This window comes from Mustelus asterias, chromosome 26 (assembly GCF_964213995.1).
Source record: "Mustelus asterias chromosome 26, sMusAst1.hap1.1, whole genome shotgun sequence".
Taxonomy (NCBI): Eukaryota; Metazoa; Chordata; class Chondrichthyes; order Carcharhiniformes; family Triakidae; genus Mustelus; species Mustelus asterias.
The window spans coordinates 44,772,988-44,794,744 of NC_135826.1; the positions used below are offsets into that span (position 1 = coordinate 44,772,988).

The 21,757-nt window shown below is 46.9% G+C and overlaps 1 protein-coding gene and 1 long non-coding RNA gene across 3 annotated transcripts in view; one reads left to right on the forward strand and one right to left on the reverse strand.

The window, feature by feature from the left end:
* Positions 1-21,757, reverse strand: part of LOC144479665 (uncharacterized) — an 87,719-nt gene that overhangs the window by 41,310 nt on the left and 24,652 nt on the right. The window lies entirely within an intron of this gene.
* LOC144479659 (beta-1,4-galactosyltransferase 2-like) overlaps positions 1-21,757 on the forward strand; it is a 56,824-nt gene that overhangs the window by 17,482 nt on the left and 17,585 nt on the right. The window contains exons 2-4 of one of the 2 annotated variants that reach the window (XM_078198656.1): positions 8,269-8,358; positions 12,716-12,951; positions 17,127-17,314. In XM_078198656.1, the coding sequence (XP_078054782.1) occupies positions 8,269-8,358; positions 12,716-12,951; positions 17,127-17,314 (514 nt within the window). The remainder of the gene's footprint in view (positions 1-8,268; positions 8,359-12,715; positions 12,952-17,126; positions 17,315-21,757) is intronic. The other variant, XM_078198657.1, reaches the window with a different exon arrangement.

Genomic DNA, 21,757 nt, shown 5'->3' on the forward strand with positions numbered 1-21,757 from the left:
TGGAGTCACATGTAGGCCAGACCAGGTAAGGACTGCAGATTCCCTTCCCTAAAGGACATTAATGAACCAGATGGGTTTTCCCGACAATGGTTTCATGATCATCAGTAGATTCTTAATTCCAGATATTTTTATTATTGAATTCAAAATCCACCATCTGCCGTGATCCCCAGAACATTAGCTGAGTTTTCTGGGTTAATAGTCTAGTGATAATATCACTAGGCCATCGCCTCCCCGTAAGCTTCCATGGGAGTGGATGCGATCACCAATTCAACAATTCTGTCTGTGTTAGGGTACCGCATCAGAAACCGTGAGGTATATTATGAAGCCAAACTAGACCCCAGCAATATTTCTATTTTGGCATTAGTGTGAGGATAACCTGTTTTACTCGAGGCGCGATTCTAATGACACACTGGGAAGCTTTTATCAAAACAAAATTTTTTAATTTAATAACACAATTTAATTAGAACAAATGAATCAGCATAACCTCTAACAGTTGAACAATACTTAAACATGACAAGAAACAATTCTTAACTGCTAACCTATCACTGAGTTCCAATCAAGCAAAATTTCCCTTATAGACTTAAAGCACTCTTTAAAATTAGTTAACAAAACACAGCCACATTTGCTTTGACTTGGGTTAACAGCCCTGGAGCTTTCAGCAAACTTTGAGAGAGAGGGAGAGCTTCCACTGTCTACAGCTCCAGGCAGCAACTTATCTTTGTTTAGAAATGAAACTGTTTTTTCTTGCAAGCCTCGCTCCTCCCATTAACCACATCATTATACGATCTTGCCAATCAATCTTATCAAAATTCACATGTCTCTGTGTACCTAGTCTAAAATCCCAGAACTTAAGTAAACAGGAAGTCCATGAACACTGCAAAGTAACACCTTCCTAGCTAACATCAGTGATTATCCTGCTCTCAGCATTTGAATTGCATGTTTTCCCAGACAAAGCAACTGCTTGTGACAAAAGACTGCCTCTGAAAGCAGTCTCCAGAAACATAAAATATGTTAATAGCGCAGTATCATCACCGTCTGGTAGTTCTGTGTTTGGAAAATCACAGTAACGTACCCTTTTCTCTTTGCTGATGAAGTGGTCTCTGGATTCTGTAAACAGTTGTTGAAATGACATGGAGCTCTAGTCAATGAATGCAGAAGTTTAACCTGATTCTGAACCAGTGTAGCCCCTGTCTCTTGTGGATCCTTAAGCCTTTCTTCTGTTAATGCTGACATATTAAACCTTCATTCCCAGTTGCTAGGCAATTTTTTATGGCTCACTTCCCTGGTTCGCAATCAAAAAACCATAGTGCTCTGCGCGCTGTTTAAACATTTTGAATTTGGATAGCAGGTCAGCTACACCCAATTCAAACTGGGGAACTTTGTGGCTAATCTGACAACATGCGTCCAGGAAGATGAGTTGTGATGGGAACGCACCACGGAGTAATGGCGTAACCAAAGGAGAAAGTGCTGGAAAATCTCAGCAGATCTCGCAGCATCTGTAAGGAGAGAAAGGAGCTGAGCAGATGACCCTTTCTGAAAGTAATGATGGCATCCTTGCATTTAATTATTTTATTGTTCAGCAAAGCCACCCATTATAACCAGAACCTTCTTTAGCCCAGTTTTTATGACGGGCTTTGCCCTTTTCGTTTGACTCTCACTTGTTTGCTATCAATCAGCGCACATGTTAGTCACTCGCCTTTCCCGAGTGCCCTGACCTGGTGTTGGTCCTCCCCACCCGCTCTCACCTCACCTCACAGACAGGCAATTCGCTGCATTTTCGCTACGAGGGGATCCGTCTGATTACCCAGCTCTTTACCTGAGCACTATCTCAGTGCAATGTCTCTAAGGCAACAGTGCTAACCACTGCGCCAACGTGCTGTCCAAATATGCCAAGTCTCTGGGAGGGTTTTGCGTCTGACTGGGACTGCCATGGCCAAGCATGGATGTCCGACTTGTTACTGATCCTGGTAAAGGAAGGGGTAAATCAGCCAATCTTTCTCTACTCCGACTGACCAAACAATTATCCGTGTCGGGTGGTACCTAACCATGGATATTGGCAGAGGAGCGGCTTGGGCTGTGGTACCCTCTCCAGCACTCCCTCCCAGAATCTAATAGCTCACTGGGACTCACTGGTTTTAAATATGAAGTCCTTGGCCTTGGGAGATGCCCCATGTGGAATGTTCATGGGAGCCTGGGCTGTCTCGGGAACACGGGAGAAATTTCCCAATTGAGCAAATAATAGACAATGAACACATTGACAAATTGCAAAACCGCTCCTTTTAACTTGACTGCTGCATCAAGCCAGCATAGCACCAACCCACAGGCTGGAATGTTCTGCAGCCTACTGAGTAATGTGACAGGTGTATTTGTGAAAAAAAAAGTTTGCATTTTTAAGCCACCTTTCACAACTTCAGGAATCCCACAGGGTATTTTCACAGTAACTTTGTCTGTCTACACTTCCCGCTGCCTCGACAAAGCAGCCAGCATAATCAAGGACCCCATGCACCCCCGACATACTTTCTTCCACCTTCTTCCATCGGGAAAAGATACAAAAGTCTGAGTTCATGTACCAACCGATTCTAGAACAGCTTCTTCCCTGCTGCTGTGAGACATTTGAATGGACCTACCTTGCATTGAGTTGATCTTTCTCTACATGCTGGCTATGACTGTAACACTGCATTCTGCACTCTCTCGGTTCCTTCTCTATGAACGGTATGTTTTGTCAATATAGCGCGCAAGAAATAGAACTTTTCACTATGTTAATACATGTGACAATAAATCAAATCAAAAACACATGCGCATAAATGTGTGCACACATCTGGATACTCAGAGTGTGCGCGCACACACACACACCCTAGTTACCCTTCAGAAGATGATGGTGAGCTGCCTTCTTGAATTGCTGCAGTCTATATAGTGTAGGTACATCTGAGGGAGTGCCACACTAACGTTTGTTCCTCTTGATACCTATGACCATAACACTACATTCTGCACTCTCCTTTCCTTCTCTATGAATGGTATGCTTTGTCTGTATAGCGCGCAAGAAAAAAGACTTTTCACTGTATACTAATACATATGACAAATCAAATCAAAAAATTAATGTAAGCCCACTTGTGACACTAATAAATAAACTTTAAAAAGTTCTTTACAGCTAATGGTGCATTTTTGGAGTGTAATCACTGTGGCAGCTAATTTGTGCACAGCAAGCTCCCACAGTTAGCAATATAAATAACAAGATAATAAGAGATTGGGGGGGTAGTTTTTGTCTGTGACAGGGGGCGAACTCTCCCCCTTCCAAGTAGTGGCTATGGGATCTTTTGCATTCGCCTGAGGGGGCAGACAAGGCCTTAGTTTAATGCCATGAGCGAATGGCGGAGCAGACTCGATGGGCTGAATGGCCTAATTCTGCTCCTATATCTTATGGTCTTAATGTCCCATCTGAAAATGCCGCGTTCCCTCAGCACTGTACGAGAGTAGCAGTCTATGTGCTGAAGTGGGATTTGAACCCATCACCTTCTGACTTGGGCAAGAATTCCCAAGGGTGGCACAGTGGTTGGCGCTGCTGCCTCAACGCCAGGGACTCAATTCTGGCCTTGGGTCACTTTCTGCGTGGAGTTTGCATATTCTCTCCGTGTCTGCGTGGGTTTCCTCCGGGTGCTCTGATTTCCTCCCACACTCCAAGATGTGTGGGTTAGCTGGATTAGCCATGCTAAATTGTCCCTTAGTATCCAAAGATGTGCAGGTTAGATGGACTGGCCATGGGAAATGTAAGGGGTTAAGAGATAGGGCAGAGGGGAGAATTTGGGTGGGATGTTCTTTTGGAGAGTCAGTGCAGGCTCGATGGGTTAATGACCTCTTTCTGCACTGTGGGGATTCTATGGTTCTCCCAACTGAGCCACGCCTGATGCTTCACCCGAGCACGCAGCTTGTGACAAAGCCGCCGGGAAAGGAGAATGGAAAAGATACTTAACGCCCACAAACAGCTTTTGTGAAGCTGTGCCACGCTTGTAGCTTCCCCTCCCCCACACCCGAAGCTCGGTTGTTTCTGGAACCTCCTTCCTGCTGCCACACAGGGAGAGGCTACGATGCATTAAATCGTTATCAGAACCTAGATAGTCTTGTCTGCTCTTAAATGTATTTAAGGTCACATTCTTCTGGGGGATAAGGAAATGGTACTGTAATCCTCGCCGTTAATACCCTGGCAGAGTGTGCAGTGGTACGGAGTTGTCTGCGTTTTAAATAGAACGAGCTGTCAGCCTTGTCAAGTGTGCACTGCTGCTGTCTCTCTGCCTTCACTCTGGCCAGAGTGAAGGGTGAAAGTCCAAACCGTCATTAGCATCGTGCTGTCGGCACCTTGGGTACAAAGGGGGCTCTGTGTGTGCTCTCAGGGTAGTTTGTTGCTATGCTTGGTTCTCAGGATGTGGGATTTGCTGGCTCTGTCGACAGTGCCCATGCTGAGAGGGTGAACCAGAGCCAGCACATGAATAGACCAATGTCAGCCAGCTGGTCCGTACTGGAAGTTACACTCCACTCCACCATCCTCCAACCATATTTGGACATTTTTGCAAGACAGCTCCAACCTGATTTAATAAAATAAATTGGTTGTTACCGTCCCCAACCCCTGCCCCCAATTAGAGTCAGAGAGGTCAGAGAGACAACATGGAAACAGGCCCTTCGGCCCAACTTGTCCATGCCGCCCATTTTTTTTAAAACCCCTAAGCTAATCCCAAATGCCCGCATTTGGCCCATATCCCTCTATACCCATCATACCCGTGTAACTATCTAAATGCTTTTTAAAAGATAAACTTGTACCCGCCTCTACTACTATCTCTGGCAGCTCGTTCCAGACACTCACCACCCTCTGTGTGAAACAATTGCCCCTCTGGACACTTTTGTATCTCTCCCCTCTCACCTTAAACCGATGCCCTCTAGTTTTAGACTCCCCTATCTTTGGGAAAAGATATTGACTATCTACCTTGTCTGTGCCCCTCATTATTTTATAGACCTCTATAAGCTCAACCCTCAGCCTCCTCTGCTCCAGAGAAAAAAGTCCCAGTCTATTCAGCCTCTACTTATAACTCAATCCATCAAGTCCCAGTAGCATCCTAGTAAATCTTTTCTGCACTCTTTCTAGTTTAATAGTATCCTTTCTATAATAGGGTGACCAGAATTGCACACAGTATTCCAAGTGTGGCCTTACCAATGTCTTGTACAACTTCAACAAGACATCCCAACTCCTGTATTCAATGTTCTGACCGATGAAACCAAGCATGCCAAATGCCTTCTTCACCACCCTGTCCACCTGTGACTCAACTTTCAAGGAGCTATGAACCTGTACTCCTAGATCTCTTTGTTCTGTAACTCTCCCCAACGCCCTACCATTAACTGAGTAAGTCCTGCCCTGGTTCAATCTACCAAAATGCATCACCTCGCATTTGTCTAAATTAAACTCCATCTGCCATTTGTCAGCCCACTGGCCCAATTGATTAAGTTCCCGTTGCAATTGAAGATAACTTTCTTCACTGTCCACTATGCCACCAATCTTGGTGTCATCTGCAAACTTACTAATCATGCCCCCTATATTCTCATCCAAATCATTAATATAAATGACAAATAACAGTGGGCCCAGCACTGATCCCTGAGGCACACCACTGGTCACAGGCCTCCAGTTTGAAAAACAACTCTCTACAACCACCCTCTGGCTTGTCAAGAAGCCCAATTTTGTATCCATTTAGATACCTCACCCTGGATCTCATGAGATTTAACTTTATGCAACAACCTACCATGCGGTACCTTGTCAAAGGCCTTGCTAAAGTCCATGTAGACAACATCGACTGCACTGCCCTCATCTACCTTCTTAGTTACCCCTTCAAAAAACTCAATTAAATTTGTGAGACATGATTTTCCACTCACAAAGCTATGCTGACTGTTTCTAATCAGTCCTTACATCGCTAAATGCCTGTAGATCCTGTCTCTCAAAATACCTTCCAACAATTTACCCACCATAGATGTGAGGCTCACTGGCCTGTAGTTCCCAGGCTTTTCCCTGCAGCCCGTTTTAAACAAAGACACAACATTTGCCACTCTCCAATCTTCAGGCACCTCACCCATGACTTTCGATGATTCAAATATCTCGGCATGGGGACCCCCAATTTCCTCCCTAGCCTCCCACAACGTCCTGGGATATACTTCATCAGGTCCCGGGGATTTATCTACCTTGATGCGCTTTAAGACTTCCAGCACCTCCTTCTCTGTAATATGTACACTCCTCAAGGCAGCACCCACCCTTTGTCTTTCCAGAGGCACAGAGCATGAACGGATAAATCAGTGGCACTGCCGCCTCACAGCGCCAGGGACCCGGGTTCGATTCCGGCCTTGGGTGACTGTGTGGAGTTTGCACATTATAGAGTCATAGAGGTTTACAACATGGAAACAGGCCCTTCAACACAAATTGTCCATGCCGCCCCTTTTTTTAACTCCTAAGCTAGTCCCAATTGCCCGCGTTTGGCCCATATCCCTCTATGCCCATCTTACCCATGTAACTGTCTAAATGCTTTTTAAAAGACAAAATTGCACCCCCCTCTACTACTACCTCTGGCAGCTTGTTCCAGACACTCACCACTCTCCGTGTGAAAAAATTGCCCCTCTGGACACTTTTGTATCTCTCGGCTCTCACCTTAAACCTATGCCCTCTAGTCTTAGACTCCCCTACCCTTGGGAAAAGATAGTGACTATCTAGCTGATCTGTGCCCCTCATTATTTTATAGACCTCTATAAGATCACCTCTCAGCCTCCTATGCTCCAGAGAAAAAAGTCGCAATCTATCCAACCTCTCCTTATAACTCAAACCATCAAGTCCCAGTAGCATCCTAGTAAATCTCTTCTGCACTCTTTCTAGTTTAATAATATCCTTTCTATAATAGGGTGACCAGAATTGTACACAGTATTCCAAGTGTGGCCTTACCAATGTCTTGTACAACTTCAACAAGACGTCCCAAATCCTGTATTCAGTGTTCTGACCAATGAAACCAAGCATGCTGAATGTCTTCTTCACCACACTGTCCACCTGTGACTCCACTTTCAAGGAGCTATGAACCTGTACCCCTAGATCTCTTTGTTCTGTAACTCTCCCCAATGCCCTACCATTAACTGAGTAAGTCCTGCCCTGGTTCAATCTACCAAAATGCATCACCTCGCATTTATCTAAATTAAACTCCATCTGCCATTTGTCAGCCCACTGCCTCAATTGATCAAGATCCCGTTGCAATCCGAGATAACCTTCTTCACTGTCCACCAATCTTGGTGTCTCCCCGTATCTGCGTGGGTTTCCTCCGGGTGCTCTGGTTTCCTCCCACAGTCCAAAGATGTGCGGGTTAGGAGGATTGGCCCTGCTAAATTGCCCCATAGTGTCCCAAGATGTGTAGATTATGGGATTAACCATGCTATATTGCCCCTTAACGTCCCAAGATGTGTAGGTTCGGAGAATTGGCCATGCTAAATTGCCCCTTAGTGTAGATTAGGGAATTAGCAGGGTAAATACATGGGGTTATAGGGATAGGGTCTGGGTAAAATAAAAAGGGGTAGATGGAGACTCAGTGGGCCAAATCACCACCTCCTGCACCGTTGGGATTCTATAGATACCGCCCCCCCCCCCCGCCCCGAGATTGAGCCCACTTAAGAGAGCAGTTAAACTGGCATCACCTCTCCAGGAAACTGAAGGCTGAACAGTGATGGTGGGTTTTAAGATTGTGTAAGGGAGTGGACGTAGAGAAGATGTTTCCATTGACGAGGTAAGAACTGTGGGCCATAAATAGAAGACAGTCAGTAATAAACCTAATCAGGAATTCAGGAGAAACCTCTTTACCCAGAAGCAGTGAGGATGTAGGAATCACAGGGAACGGTTGAGGTGAAGAGGCATTTACGAAGGAGCTAAATAAACAGAGAGAGAAGGAAATACTGCTGGAATGTGATGAGGAAGGATATGGAGCTTAAACGCTGACCTGGAGTGAGTGTCCAAGCCATAATCACTATCAGAAGGGTAATGTTACCATTGAGATTCATCAGTTGCTCTATAGGTTTGGTGTCTTGTGATGTATGTAAAAGCCTCACTCATTCGCCTACTGCCAAGGCTGGAAGTTTCTCCTAACCTTGCATTTGGGACAGTGTTATGAGTCTCGCCCTCAGCATTTACAGCTACAGTCATCACTGTCCTCGCTCAACTTTCTGCACCGTGGAACTTTTCAAATGATTTCTAATTCTCCTTTATCACAGATGCCCCAACTCCAAGCAATGGGACAGCAGTCATCAAATCTTCTGAAACGACCCAGTTGGAGAAATGTCCCTCTGACCCACCGGAGCTGGGTAAGTGACGAGAAGAAATCAACAGGATCAAAACCTCCTTTCTAGTGATCTGAGCGTTTCTACTCTCAGAAAGTTGGTCGTCATTGCATCTTGGAAATTCCTCCAGTTAACTATTGGGAAGACTGAAGTTGCTATCTTCAGTCTCCCCGTCACAAACTCTGCTGCCAGCCACCCACCTCCATCCCTCTCCCCAGGAACTGAGGCTTAACCTAACCGATCACCAGCTCGGTGCCACGTTTGAGGTCAAAATGAGTCTCCAGCCACCTCCCTGCTCCATCTCTGAAACTGCCCAGTTCCACCTGGCTCCACACCTGCCTCAGCTCATCTGCTACTGAAACCCTCATTCGCGTTTCATTTTTCACCTTTTGTTCTTGAACATTCAAACACTCCCCTGGCGCCTCCCAACGTTCACCCTCACTAATCAGAGTTGATCCAAAACACTCTGCTCTCTGTCTCTTGTTCACCGCCACCCTGTGCCCGTTGCCCTACAAAGAAAGAACAAAGAACAGTACAGCACAGGAAACAAGCCCTTCGGCCCTCCAAGCCTGTGCCGCTCCTTGGTCCAACTAGACCAATCGTTTGTATCCCTCCATTCCCAGGCTGCTCATGTGACTATCCAGGTAAGTCTTAAACGATGTCAGCGTGCCTGCCTCCACCACCCTACTTGGCAGCGCATTCCAGGCCCCCACCACCCTCTGTGTAAAAAACGTCCCTCTGATGTCTGAGTTATACTTCGCCCCTCTCAGCTTGAGCCCGTGACCCCTCGTGACCGTCACCTCCGACCTGGGAAAAAGCTTCCCACTGTTCACCCTATCTATACCCTTCATAATCTTGTATACCTCTATTAGATCTCCCCTCATTCTCCGTCTTTCCAAGGAGAACAACCCCAGTCTACCCAATCTCTCCTCATAGCTAAGACCCTCCATACCAGGCAACATCCTGGTAAACCTTCTCTGCACTCTCTCCAATGCCTCCACGTCCTTCTGGTAATGCGGCGACCAGAACTGGACGCAGTACTCCAAATGTGGCTTAACCAGCGTTCTATACAGCTGCATCATCAGACTCCAGCTTTTATACTCTATACCCAGTCCTATAAAGGCAAGCATACCATATGCCTTCTTCACCACCTTCTCCACCTGTGTTGCCACCTTCAAGGATTTGTGGACTTGCACACCTAGGTCCCTCTGTGTTTCTATACTCCTGATGACTCTGCCATTTATTGTATAACTCCTCCCTACATTATTTCTTCCAAAATGCATCACTTCGCATTTATCCAGATTAAATTCCATCTGCCACCTCTCTGCCCAATTTTCCAGCCTATCTATATCCTGCTGTATTGCCCGACAATGCTCTTCGCTATCCGCAATTCCAGCCATCTTCGTGTCATCCGCAACGTTGGCTGGCTGTCGGTCTGTTCTCCCAGTTTCAAATCTCTCCGTGACCTCAACCCTCGCCATCTCTGTAAATCTCCTCCCAGTCCCACAACTGTCTGAAATGTGTAAACTCCACCAATTCCGGCCTCTTGAGTTCTGTGCCTTAAGCTGCTTGGACTCTGGAATTCCCTCCCTAAACCTCTCTGCCTCTGTCTCCTTTAATGCACTCTGTAAAACATATTTGACCAAGATTTCTCTGTCCTTGCATCCCCTTATGTAGTTTGGTTTGAAATGTTGTTCAATAACTCCATGGCCGAGTGGTATTATCGCTGGACTATTAATCCAGAAACTTAGCTAATGTTCTGGGACTCCGGGTTCAAATCCCGCCACGGCAGATGGTGAAATTTGAATTCAATAAAAAATATCTGGAATTAAGTATCTACTGATGACCATGAAACCGTTGCCAATTGTTGGAAAAACCCATCTGGTTCTCTTTAGGGAAGGAAATCTGCCGTCCTTATCCAGTCTGGCCTACATGTGTCTCCAGAGGCACAGCAATGTGGTTGACTCTCAATTGTCGCCCAAGGGCCACTAGGGATGGACAATAAATGCTGGTCAGCCAGCGACGCCCATGTCCCACGAATGAATTATAAAAATTGCTGCAAAGTGGTTTGGGAATTTTTAATCTGTTCAAGGTGCAATATAAATTGTTTCTGATTAACAGTCTGACAAACTGAATACTCCTCCTGAGGTCAGAACCATCATTATATCAATCCATAGCGGGCTAGTCCCACAGGAGTGGAAGGTTCGGACACACCGAACGTGAGTATCCCGCCAGAGGTTGTCCTGGAATTCCAAGTCGGAGTAGCCGTTTCTTTTCACCAATACTGGCTGGAATGAGGAGTTTGAAATCTGAACCCCCCCCCCCCCGACTCGGGAATATTACCCACTGACCCTAAAGCTGACCCCAACCGTGGTCACTTTTCAGTCTCAGCTGCGGCCCATTGGACTTCCGTCCGAGTCCAAAGATTGTGGATTCAAATCCCACTCTGGAACAGTCCTGAGTGTTGGAGCTGAGGCCGGCATAGATCAGCCATGATCGTATTGAATGGCAGTTCATAAGATATAGGAGCAGAATTAGGCCATTCGGCCCATCGAGTCTGCTTCGCCATTTGATCATGGCTGATATGCTCCTCATCCCCATTTTCCTGCCTTCTCTCCATAACCCTTCACCCCATTACCAATTAAAAATCTGTCTAACTCCTCCTTAAATATACTCACTGTCCCAGCAGCCACCACACGTTGGGGCAGCGAATTCCACAGATTCACAACCCTTTGGGAGAAGTAGTTTCTCCTCAACTCTGTTTTAAATTTGCTGCCCCTTATCCTAAGACTATGATCTCTTGTCCTGGAATGCCCCACAAGAGGAAGCATCTACTCCATGTCTACTTTATCCATACCCTTTATCATCTTGTATACCTCAAAGGCGGATTGCAGGGCAGGCTTGAAGGGCATGGTGATCCATTCCTGCTTCTATTTCTTGCGTCCTTGTGAGGGAGCGCTGCCCTTTGGGCAGGATGTTAAAATGCAGATCCTGGTGTGTGGATGTCAAAGATCCTGTGGCATTATTCCAGGAGTTCTCACCGTCATCCCGGTCTGGTGTTCTTTGCTAAACCAATATTGCCAAAAGTGAATTATCTGGGGGTTTGCTGAGTGCATATAGGCAGCCACTCTTTCTACATTACAAAACTGATTACACCTCAGAATTGCTTAGAGTCTTTCAGACAAGGCAGGGCCATTTATTTAGTTACTGCTGGTGAGAGCTTGCTGTGCATAAATTTGTTGCTGCAGAATGCGGCACAGTGGTTAGCACTGCTGCCTCGCAGCGCTGGGGACCCGGGTTCAATTCCAGCCTCGGGTCACTGTGTGGAGTCTGCACGTTCTCCCCGTGAATGCGTGGGTTTGCTCCGGGTGCTCCAGGTTTCCTCCCACAGTCCAAAGATGCGTGGACTGGCTGTGGTAAATTGCCCCTTAATGTCCAAAGGGAGAAGTACGGGCATGGGTTCTGTTGGAGAGTTGGTGCAGACTCGATGGGCCGAATAACCACCTCCCGCACTGTAGGGATTTTGAGATTTTCCTATGTTACCGTGCTTCAGCAGTAATGGTTGTGAAGGGTTTTGGGATGTTGTGAAGTTATCTAAGGCACCGTTTTAAATGCATGTTTTTTTTTAAATCCTTATTTCTCTTTATCCAGATTAAATGGTGGCTTATCCCTGATGGTGACTTTAATGCCCCTCCCTCAGTGCTCCTGAGAAGGCTGTGAGCCCCCCCCCCCCCCCTCCGCCCCCTCCTCCCCCCCCCCCCCCCCCCCTCCCAATCACTCTGCAACTTGCTAAGCCATTACTCAGGACATTAAGATTCAGCTACGTGGCTGTGAGTCAATAAGAATGGCACGTTGTCCTCAGTTCACTGGAAGACAATGGGGGTAAAAAGTAGCATTTTATTCTAGATTCCAGTCAATTAAATTGAATTTAAATTCCCCAGCTGCTGTGGTAGGATTTGAACTCATGTCCTTGGATCTTTAGTCCAGGCCTCTGGTTTACTGGCCTGAGAACCTAACACCTGGTAATGTCACTGGACTAGTAATCCAGAGGCCCAGCTGAACGCGGCGGGGGGCAGGGGAGAGGGAGGACACAGGTTCAAATCCGCAGCAGACGTTGCAATTTAAATTCAGTTAATTAATCAGGGATTAGTCTCCGTAGTGGTGACCATGACAACTGCTCGGGCCTGCATGTGACTCCAGACCCACGTGGCTGGGTTCGGAAAAGGCCTAGCAAGCCAAGCTACTCAGTTCAAGGGCAATGGATGTTGGCCTTGCCAGCGACGCCCACAACCCATGAAAGAATAAAGAGAAAAAAGAACGTGCTCCTGTGCCCCCTTGAATTGATTCGATTAACAAAGCTCTCTGGTTTTTGGTTTAACAGTCGGGCCCCTGAGGATCGTGTTTGACAAAGAGCAGTCGCTGGAAGAGCTGGCTGGATTAAACCCCTACGTGGAGTTTGGAGGTCACTACAAGCCTGAGAACTGCATCCCCCTGCAACGCATCGCCATCATTATCCCCTTCCGAAATCGGGATCACCACCTGAGACACTGGCTCTACTATCTTCACCCGATCCTGCGCCGGCAGCAGGGCGATTACGGCATCTACGTTATTGAACAGGTAGGAATGACTTGTGGCAGAGCGAGTAGGATGAGGAACTCCAGTTGGAGAGAGAGACTGGAGACGCCATTGCCACCTCTTAGCCTTTCCTCTTGTTTTTGTGGCTATGACTCATCTTTCATTCCCTCCACCCTGCAGTATAAATATCATAGAAATCATAGAAACCCTACAGTACAGAAAGAGGCGATTCGGCCCATCGAGTCTGCACCGACCACAATCCCCACCCAGGCCCTACCCCCATATCCCTACATATTTATCCACTAATCCCTCTAACCTACACATCTCAGGATGCTAAGGGCAATTTTGTTTTTAGCATGGCCAATCAACCTAACCCGCACATCTTTGGACGGGTTATATCTCCCATATCCGCATATCTCCCATTTTCCCTGCCTTTTAGCTTTGACAAAGGGTCGTCTGGACTCGAAACGTCAGCTCTTTTCTCTCCTTACAGATGCTGCCAGACCTGCTGAGATTTTCCAGCGTTTCCTCTTCTGGTTTCCGATTCCAGCATCCGCAGTAATTTGTTTTAATTTTACGGAGAGGGACTGGAGTTGGTCTCCTTCGATTAAGCGGAAATTTGACACAATCATGAATGACTTTGATGAGATAAATAAGGAGATGCCACTTTCAATGGTCCAGTATCCAGACAACACACAGATTTAAGGTGATTGGTTATGGAACCACGGACGACATGAGGAAACATTATTATGAACAGCAATCTGCTAAATTGCCCCCTAATGTCAGGGGGATTAGCGGGGCAAATACATGTGGTTACAGGGATAGGACCTGGATGGGATTGTGGTCGGTGCAGACTCAATGGGCCATAAAGGTGTCGCCATAAAGGACAGTGGAAGCAGATTCAATCGTCACTTTAAAAAAGAATTGGATAAATACATGAAAAGTGCAAAAAAAATACAGGTCTCTGGGAAAACAGCAGGGCAGTGGAATTCGTTGAATAGCTCATGGAAGCCATATGGGACACTTGCTTTTATCAGTCGTGGCATAGAGTATAACAGCAAGGAGGTAATGTTGGAGTTGTACAGAGCATTGATTAGGCCACAGCTGGAGTACTGTGCAGTTCTGGTCACCTCACAATAGGAAGGATTTGATTGCACTGGAGGGGGTACAGAGGAGATTCACCAGGATGTTGCCTGCGATGAAGTGTTTGAGCTATAAGGAGAGACTGGATTGACTTGGATTGTTTTCTCTGGAGCAGAGAAGGCTGAGGGGGGACATGATTGAGGTGTATAAGATTGAGGGGTACGGACAGGGTGAACAAGAAGCAGCTGTTCCCCTTGGTCGAGGGGTCAGTCACGAGGAGGCATACTTTTAGGGTGAGGGGCAGGAGATTCAGAGGCGATTTAAGAAAGAACTGTCACTCAGGGTGGTGGGAATCTGGAATGCACTGCCTGGGAAGGTAGTTGAAGCCGGAAACCTTACAACCTTTAAAAAATATTTGGATGAGCACTTATAGAACATAGAACAGCACAGGAACAGGCCCTTTGACCCACGATGTTATACCAAACATGACGCTAAATTAAACTAATCCCTCCTGCCTGCCCTTGGTCCATATCCCTCTATTCCTTGCATATTCATGTGTTTATCTAAACAGCCCTTAACCACCCCCCCCCAATGGTATCTGTCTGCACCACCACCTCTGGCAGCGTGTTCTGGACACCTACCACTCTGTGTTTTAAACAAATTGCCCTTCACATCTCCTTTGAACTTCCCGCTCTCACCTTAAGTGCGTGCCCCCTAGTATTAGACATTTCAACGCTTGGGGGGGGGGGAGAGAAAACAACCCTAGTTTGTCCAGCCTCTCCTTATAGCTCCTACCCTCCAATCCAGGCAGCATCCTGGTAAACCTCTTCTGCACCCTCTCCAAAGCCTCCACATCCTTCCTGTAATGTGGCGACCAGAATTGAACACAATACTCTAAGTGCGGCCTAATTAAAGTTTTATAAAGCTACAAGATGACATCCTGATTCTTGTACTCAATGCCCCAACCAATAAAAGATAGCATGCCATATGCCTTCTTTACCACCCTATCTACTTGTGTGGTCACTTTTAGGGATATGTGAAATATCATAACATTCAAGGATATGGGACAAGTGTCGGAAACTGGGATTAACATATCTTTGGGGATTCAATTTATTATTGTCACATATATGTTCTATGTTCTATATTAGTATACAGTGAAAAGTATTGTTTCTTGCACGCTATACAGACAAAGCATACTGTTCATAGAGAAGGAGAGGAGAGAATGCAGAGTGTAATGTTACAGTCATAGCTAGGGTGTAGAGAAAGGTCAATTTAGTGTGAGGTAAGTCCATTCAAAAGTCTGATGGCAGCAGGGAAGAAGCTGTTCTTGAGTCGGTTGGTACGTGTCCTCAGACTTTTGTATCTTTTTCCGGACGGAAGAAGGTGGAGGAGAGAATGTCCGGGGTGCATGGGGTCCTTGATTATGCTGGTTGCTTTGCCGAGGCAGCGGGAAGTGTAGACAGAGTCAATGGATGGGAGGCTGGTTTGTGTGATGGACTGGGCTTCGTTCACAGTAATTATTGTCAGTGCAGACTCGATGGGCCAAAGGGCCTTTTTTGAGCTGTGTGAGTTCCAGGATTTCCAGCGACAGTGAAGGAACAGCGATATATTTCCAGGTCAGGATGATGAGTGACTTGGAGGGGAAGCTCTAGGTTATGGTGTGCCCATGCGTCCGCTGCCCTTGTCCTTCCAGATGGTAGTGGACATGGATTTGGAAGGTGCTGCTTGAGAAGTTGTTACACTGCATCTTGTAGATGGTACACAACAGTACACCACTGTTCTTCGGTGTTGGAGGGAGTGAATGTTTGTGGATGGGGTGTCAATCAAGCGAAGCTGCTTTGTCCTGGATGGTGTCAAGCTTCATGAGTGTTGTTGGAGCTGCACCCATCCAGGCAAGTATTCCGTTACATTCCTGACTTGTGCCTTGTAGATGGTGGACAGGCTTTGGGGTGGGGCGGGGGGGGGGGGTTGTCAGGAGGTGAGTTACTTGCCGCAGGATTCCCAGGCTCTGATCTGCTCCTGTCACCACAGTATTTATATGGCTGTGTCCAGTTCAGTTTCTGGTAACTCCCAGGATGGTGATAGTGGGGGATTCAGTGTTTATAATGTCATTGAATTTCAAGGAGGGATGGATAGATCCTCTCTTGTTGGAGATGGTCAGTGCCTGGTATTTGTGTGGTGCGAATGTTACTGCCACTTGTCAGCCCAAGCCTGGATATTGTCCAGATCTTGGACACGGACTGCTTCAGTATCTGAGGAATTGCAAACGGCGCTGAGTATCCCCCGCTCTAATCTTATGATGGAACAAAGAACAATACAGCACAGGAACAGGCCCTTCGGCCCTCCAAGCCCGCGCCGCTCCCTGGTCCAAACTAGACCATTCTTTTGTATCCCTCCATTCCCACTCCGTTCATATAGCTGTTTAGATAAGTCTTAAACGTTCCCAGTGTGTCCGCCGCCTCCACCACCTTGCCTGGCAGCGCATTCCAGGCCCCCACCACCCTCTGTGTAAAATATGTCCTTCTGATATCTGTGTTAAACCTCCCCCCCTTCACCTTGAACCTATGACCCCTCATGAACGTCACCACCGACCTGGGGAAAAGCTTCCCACCGTTCACCCTATCTGTGCCTTTCATAATTTTATACACCTCTATTAAGTCTCCCCTCATCCTCCGTCTTTCCAGGGAGAACAACCCCAGTTTACCCAATCTCTCCTCATAACCAAGCCCCTCCATACCAGGCAACATCCTGGTAAACCTCCTCTGCACTCTCTCCAAAGCCTCCACGTCCTTCTGGTAGTGTGGCGACCAGAACTGAAAGGAAGATGATTGACCTCCAATCATCAAAACCATCTTCCTTTCTGCCAGGAATGACTCTAAGCAGCAGAGTCTCCCCAATCCCCACTGATTCCATTACGCACAGCGAGCTCTCTCAAAAGGCAGAGGGCACTCCCTGCTCTGCTTTGAGATAGCGCCAGATGCATCCTTTATGCTAGTGACAGGTCAGACAGGGCCTCAGTTTAATGTTTCATGTGCCTGAGTGTTTCTGATTACTAACCGAGAAGCTGAGGTTGAAGATATTGTTGCTTGGGGTATTGTTGCTGCAGTTGTTAATCTATTTGTATCTTTAACCAGGCCGGTGAAAGCACCTTCAACCGAGCAAAGCTCCTCAATGTGGGATTTGCGGAAGCTTCGAAAGAGAATGACTACGATTGTTTTATATTCAGCGATGTTGATATTATACCCGAGAACGACAAAAATCTGTATCGCTGTTCTCTCAATCCTCGCCATCTGGCCTGTGCCATGGACAAGTTTGGTTATAAGTAAGTACCCAGGCTGTGCACTGATCAACCGGATCTTTTCATGTCCCCTCTTTCTCTTACCTTTCCTCTTTATCTCAATTTTATTTCTCTTTATCTCCATTGACTTCTCTCTCTCTCTCCCCCCCCCGACCCCAAACAACCCCACTCTTTCCCCAATTCTCTTCTCTCTCTCTCTCTCTCTCCCCCGCCCCCCCCACCATAGGACAAAAAACAAAGAAAATTATACAGCACAGGAACAGGCCCTCCAAGCCTGCACCGACCATGCTGCCCATCCGAACTAAAACCCCCTACCCTCCCGGGGACCATATCCCTCCATTCCCATCCTATTCATGTATTTGTCCAGACGCTCCTTAAAAGTCACTATCATATCTGCTCCCACTACCTCCCCCGACAGCGAGTTCCAGGTATCCACCAAAAAAAAATCTCCCAGTCTGTCTTTCCCCTCTCCCCCTTGTCTGTCTGTCCCTCCTTCTCTCTGCCCTTCGCTCTCCTCTCTTTCTTATTTCTCTCCTCTTTGTGCCTCCCTTCTCTTTTGCTTGGCAGTATTTTTCACTTTAATCACCCGTAGAAACAGCAGCAAGCTGTAAGTCTTCCAGCTTCCGCATTGCTCAGGTTTTGTACACTGTGATCCGTCCAGCACTGGTATAACTGGATTATCTTCGATCCTTGTAAATCCCTTGGGCCTCAGCAGTGTCTGCCTGAGTCTCACCAGTAAGAAGTCTAACAACACCAGGTTAAAGTCCAACAGGTTTATTTGGTAGCAAAAGCCACCAACCAGGAGTCTCACCAACCAGGAGAGCTCCACTTTGATCATTGGTGTGTGCTGTTAGTTGCTGGAATTGTGTTGTGTGCTTTGAGGGGGGGGTCTCCAGATCCTGCTGCCCTGACCCAGGCTGGTCCTGTGCGTGCGTGCGAATGTTGCAGGGGGATTGACTCAGCAATGAAGTCCTGTGGTTGAATAGTCTGCCCACTTTCATAGCTACTTGCTCAAGCTAGTTGCCCTAGTGAAGATTTAATTAATTTGGGATGGGGGGGGGGGGGGGGGGGGAGGATAGGAAGGAAATGGACAGAACAGTGGCATTATTTAAACCTGTTAATGTAACGTCCTTGCAAGCTCCAAACTTTTTTTTCTTTATTCATTCATGGGCCATGGCTGCTGCTGGCTGGCCAGCATTTATTGTAAGAAGTCTTAACAACACCAGGTTAAAGTCCATTGGACTTCTTACTGTGTTTACCCCAGTCTAACTCCGGCATCTCCACATCAGCATTTATTGCCCATCCCTAGTTGCCCTTGAGAAGGTGGTGGTGAGCTGCCTTCTTGAATCGCTGCAGTCCACGTGCTGTGGGTTGACCCACAATGCCGTTAGGGAGGGAATTCCAGGATTTTGACCCAGCGACCGCGAAGGAACGGCGATATATTCCTAAATCAGGTTGGCTTGGAGGGGAGCTTGCAGGTGGTGGTGTTCCCATGTATCTGCTGCTCTTGTCCTTCTAGATGGAAGTGATTGAGAGTTTGGAAGGTGCAGCCTAAGGATCTTTGATGAATTGCTGCAGTGCATCTTGTAGACAGTGGTGAGGGAGTGAATGTTTGTGGATGTGGTGCCAATCAAGCGGGGCTGCTTTGTCCTGGATGGTGTCGGGCTTCTTGAGTGTTGTTGGAGCTGCACCCATCCAAGCAAGTGGGGAGTATTCCATCACACTCCTGACTTGTGCCTTGTAGATGGTAGACAGTCTTTGGGGGGTCAGGTGGTAAGTTACTCGGCGCAGTATTCCTAGCCTTTGACCTGCTCTTGTAGCCACTGTGTTTGTGAGGTGAGTCCAGTTGAGTTTCTGGTCAATGGTAACCCCAAGGATGTTGAAAGTGAGGGATTCAGTGATGGTAACATCACTGAGTGTGAAGGGGCGGTGAGGTTGTGCGTGTGGTGACCTGATCGGATCAACTTTCACTACAGCGCAGTGAATTACTTCATGTGTTGCTGAGCGAGTCTCACGTTCCTGGTGTGTTATTAAAGCAGCTGTAATTGGAGTAATGAGACAGCTGGTTTCTGCACGATTAAAGCAGACGAGGTATAAAGTTTCTAAGGTGGGGCAGGAACAGGGGAAATCGGTTGTTGATGAGGACCAAGTGTTATTGGTGCAACACAGTCAGACTAAGCTTGGCGGGGCAGAGGGGGGTGTACACAATGAATCATAGAATCCAACAGTGCAGAAGAAGGCCATTTGCCCATCGAGTCTGCACCGACCATAATCCCACCCAGGGCCTATCCCCATTACCCCATGTATTTACTCTGCTAGTCCCCTTGATACTAAGGGGCAATTTAGCATGGCCAATCCACCCTAACCTGTGGATTGGACTGTGGGAGGAAACCGGAGCACCCCGAGGAAACCCACGCAGTCACAGGGAGAATGTGCAAACTCCACACACACACACACAGTGACCCAAGCCGGGAATTGAACCCAGGTCCCTGGCGCTGTGAGACAGCAGTTCTAACCACTGTGCTGCCGTGCCGCAATGGATGTTACTGATCTCACAGATCATTCTTTGGCAATACAAGGGCTAATAAGTTCACAGTTTTTTGTGTTATTAAGTAGGCTTACATTAACACTGCAATGAAGTTACTGAGAGAATCCCCTAGTTACCACACTCCAGCGCCTGTTCGAGTACACCAAGGGAGAAGAGTGACCCAAGGCTGGGAATCGAACCTGGGTCCCTGGCGCTATGAGGCAGCAGTGCTAACCATTGTGCCACCAAGCCTCATAGAAACCCTACAGTGCTGTAGAATTCGTTTTTCAGAAGTCGGATCAAAAACTGAAGAGACACAGGTTTCTCCGAAAGCCTTCTTTATTGCATCAGAGGAAAGATCGCTAGACCATGCACATCCAGCATGGGTTCGTGAGTCTCTATCCGACTTACAAAACAGTTTTTCAGTTATACCTGACGGAGATGCATCCACATACTTCTGTTAGCCAATAAGGGCATAGCTGTATTGTTACATTTCAATTAGATTACTTTCAAGAACAAAAAGTGATAGCCACGTAAAGACATGGCTATTAAAGTTTCTGATTAGATTACTTTCAAGGACAAAAGGCCAATTGATAAGGCCCTGCCCTCCTAAGCCAGGATGTGGAGATGCCGGTGTTGGACTGGGGTTAACACAGTAAGAAGTTTAACAACACCAGGTTAAAGTCCAACAGGTTTATTTGGTAGCAAAAGCCACACCAACAGGTTTATTTGGCAGCAAAAGCTTTAACCTGATGTTGTTAAACTTCTTACTCCTAAGCCAGAACCACAATTACCTATTAGCAGTTTCTTTAACATGATCATTAGTTTTGCTTATTGCCCTCTCCTCAGGCCCTTTCCAAAACCAGTTTATCCCTCAACTGATTTCTAGTTACGCATCCCAATTTTAACCCTTTCCTCTTCTCAATCTATCTTGTACACATTCTCAGTGCAGAAGGAGGCCATTCAGCCCATCAAGTCTGCACCAGTCTCTGACAGAGCATCTTACCCAAGCCCTTACCCCATAACCCCACGTATTTACCCCGGTAATCCTCCTACACATATTGGAACACTAAGGGGCAATTTAGCACATGTTTCTTGATACGAAACAGAGACTGCACTTCAAAATTTGATATTCCTGAGCAGAATTTAAATGAGAATTATTATCCTTTTTTCTCACTGCTTCTCTAGTGCAGCAGCAGTGCTAACCACTGTGCCACCGTGGCTTATAAGGACATCCCTCTATACCCAGGATCAACCTAGTGAACCTTCTCTGGACTGCATCCAATGCCAGTATATCTCTCCTTAGATCAGGGGCCCAAACTATTCACAATATTCTAGGTGTGGCCTAACTAGTGCCTTGTATAGTTTTAGCAAGACTTCCTTATTTTTATACTCCATCCCATTTATACACCATCTCCATTCTCCCGTGTCTGCGTGGGTTTCCTCCGGACGCTCTGGTTTCCTCCCACAGCCCAAAGATGGGTGGGTTAGGTGGATTGGCCCATGCTAAATTGACCCTAGTGTCAAGGGGATTACCAGGGTAAATATGCGGGGTGACGGGAATAGGGTCTGGGTGGGATTGCTGTTGGTGCAGACTCGATGGGCCGAATGGCCTCCTTCTGCACTGTAGGGATTCTATGAGATCCCCTCTGAAAATAAAGGCCAACATTCCATTTGCCTTCATTATAAACTGCTAAACTTGCGCACCAGCTTTTTGTAATTGGAGCCTGTCCAACATTTTAAAAGCAGGCAACACCAAGGGAGAGAACACCTCCAGGTAGTGATGTCCCCTCAATTAACATAGAACATAGAACATAGAAAGCCACAGCACAAACAGGCCCTTCGGCCCACAAGTTGCGCCGATCACATCCCCACCTCTAGGCCTATCTATAGCCCTCAATCCCATTAAATCCCATGTACTCATCCAGAAGTCTCTTAAA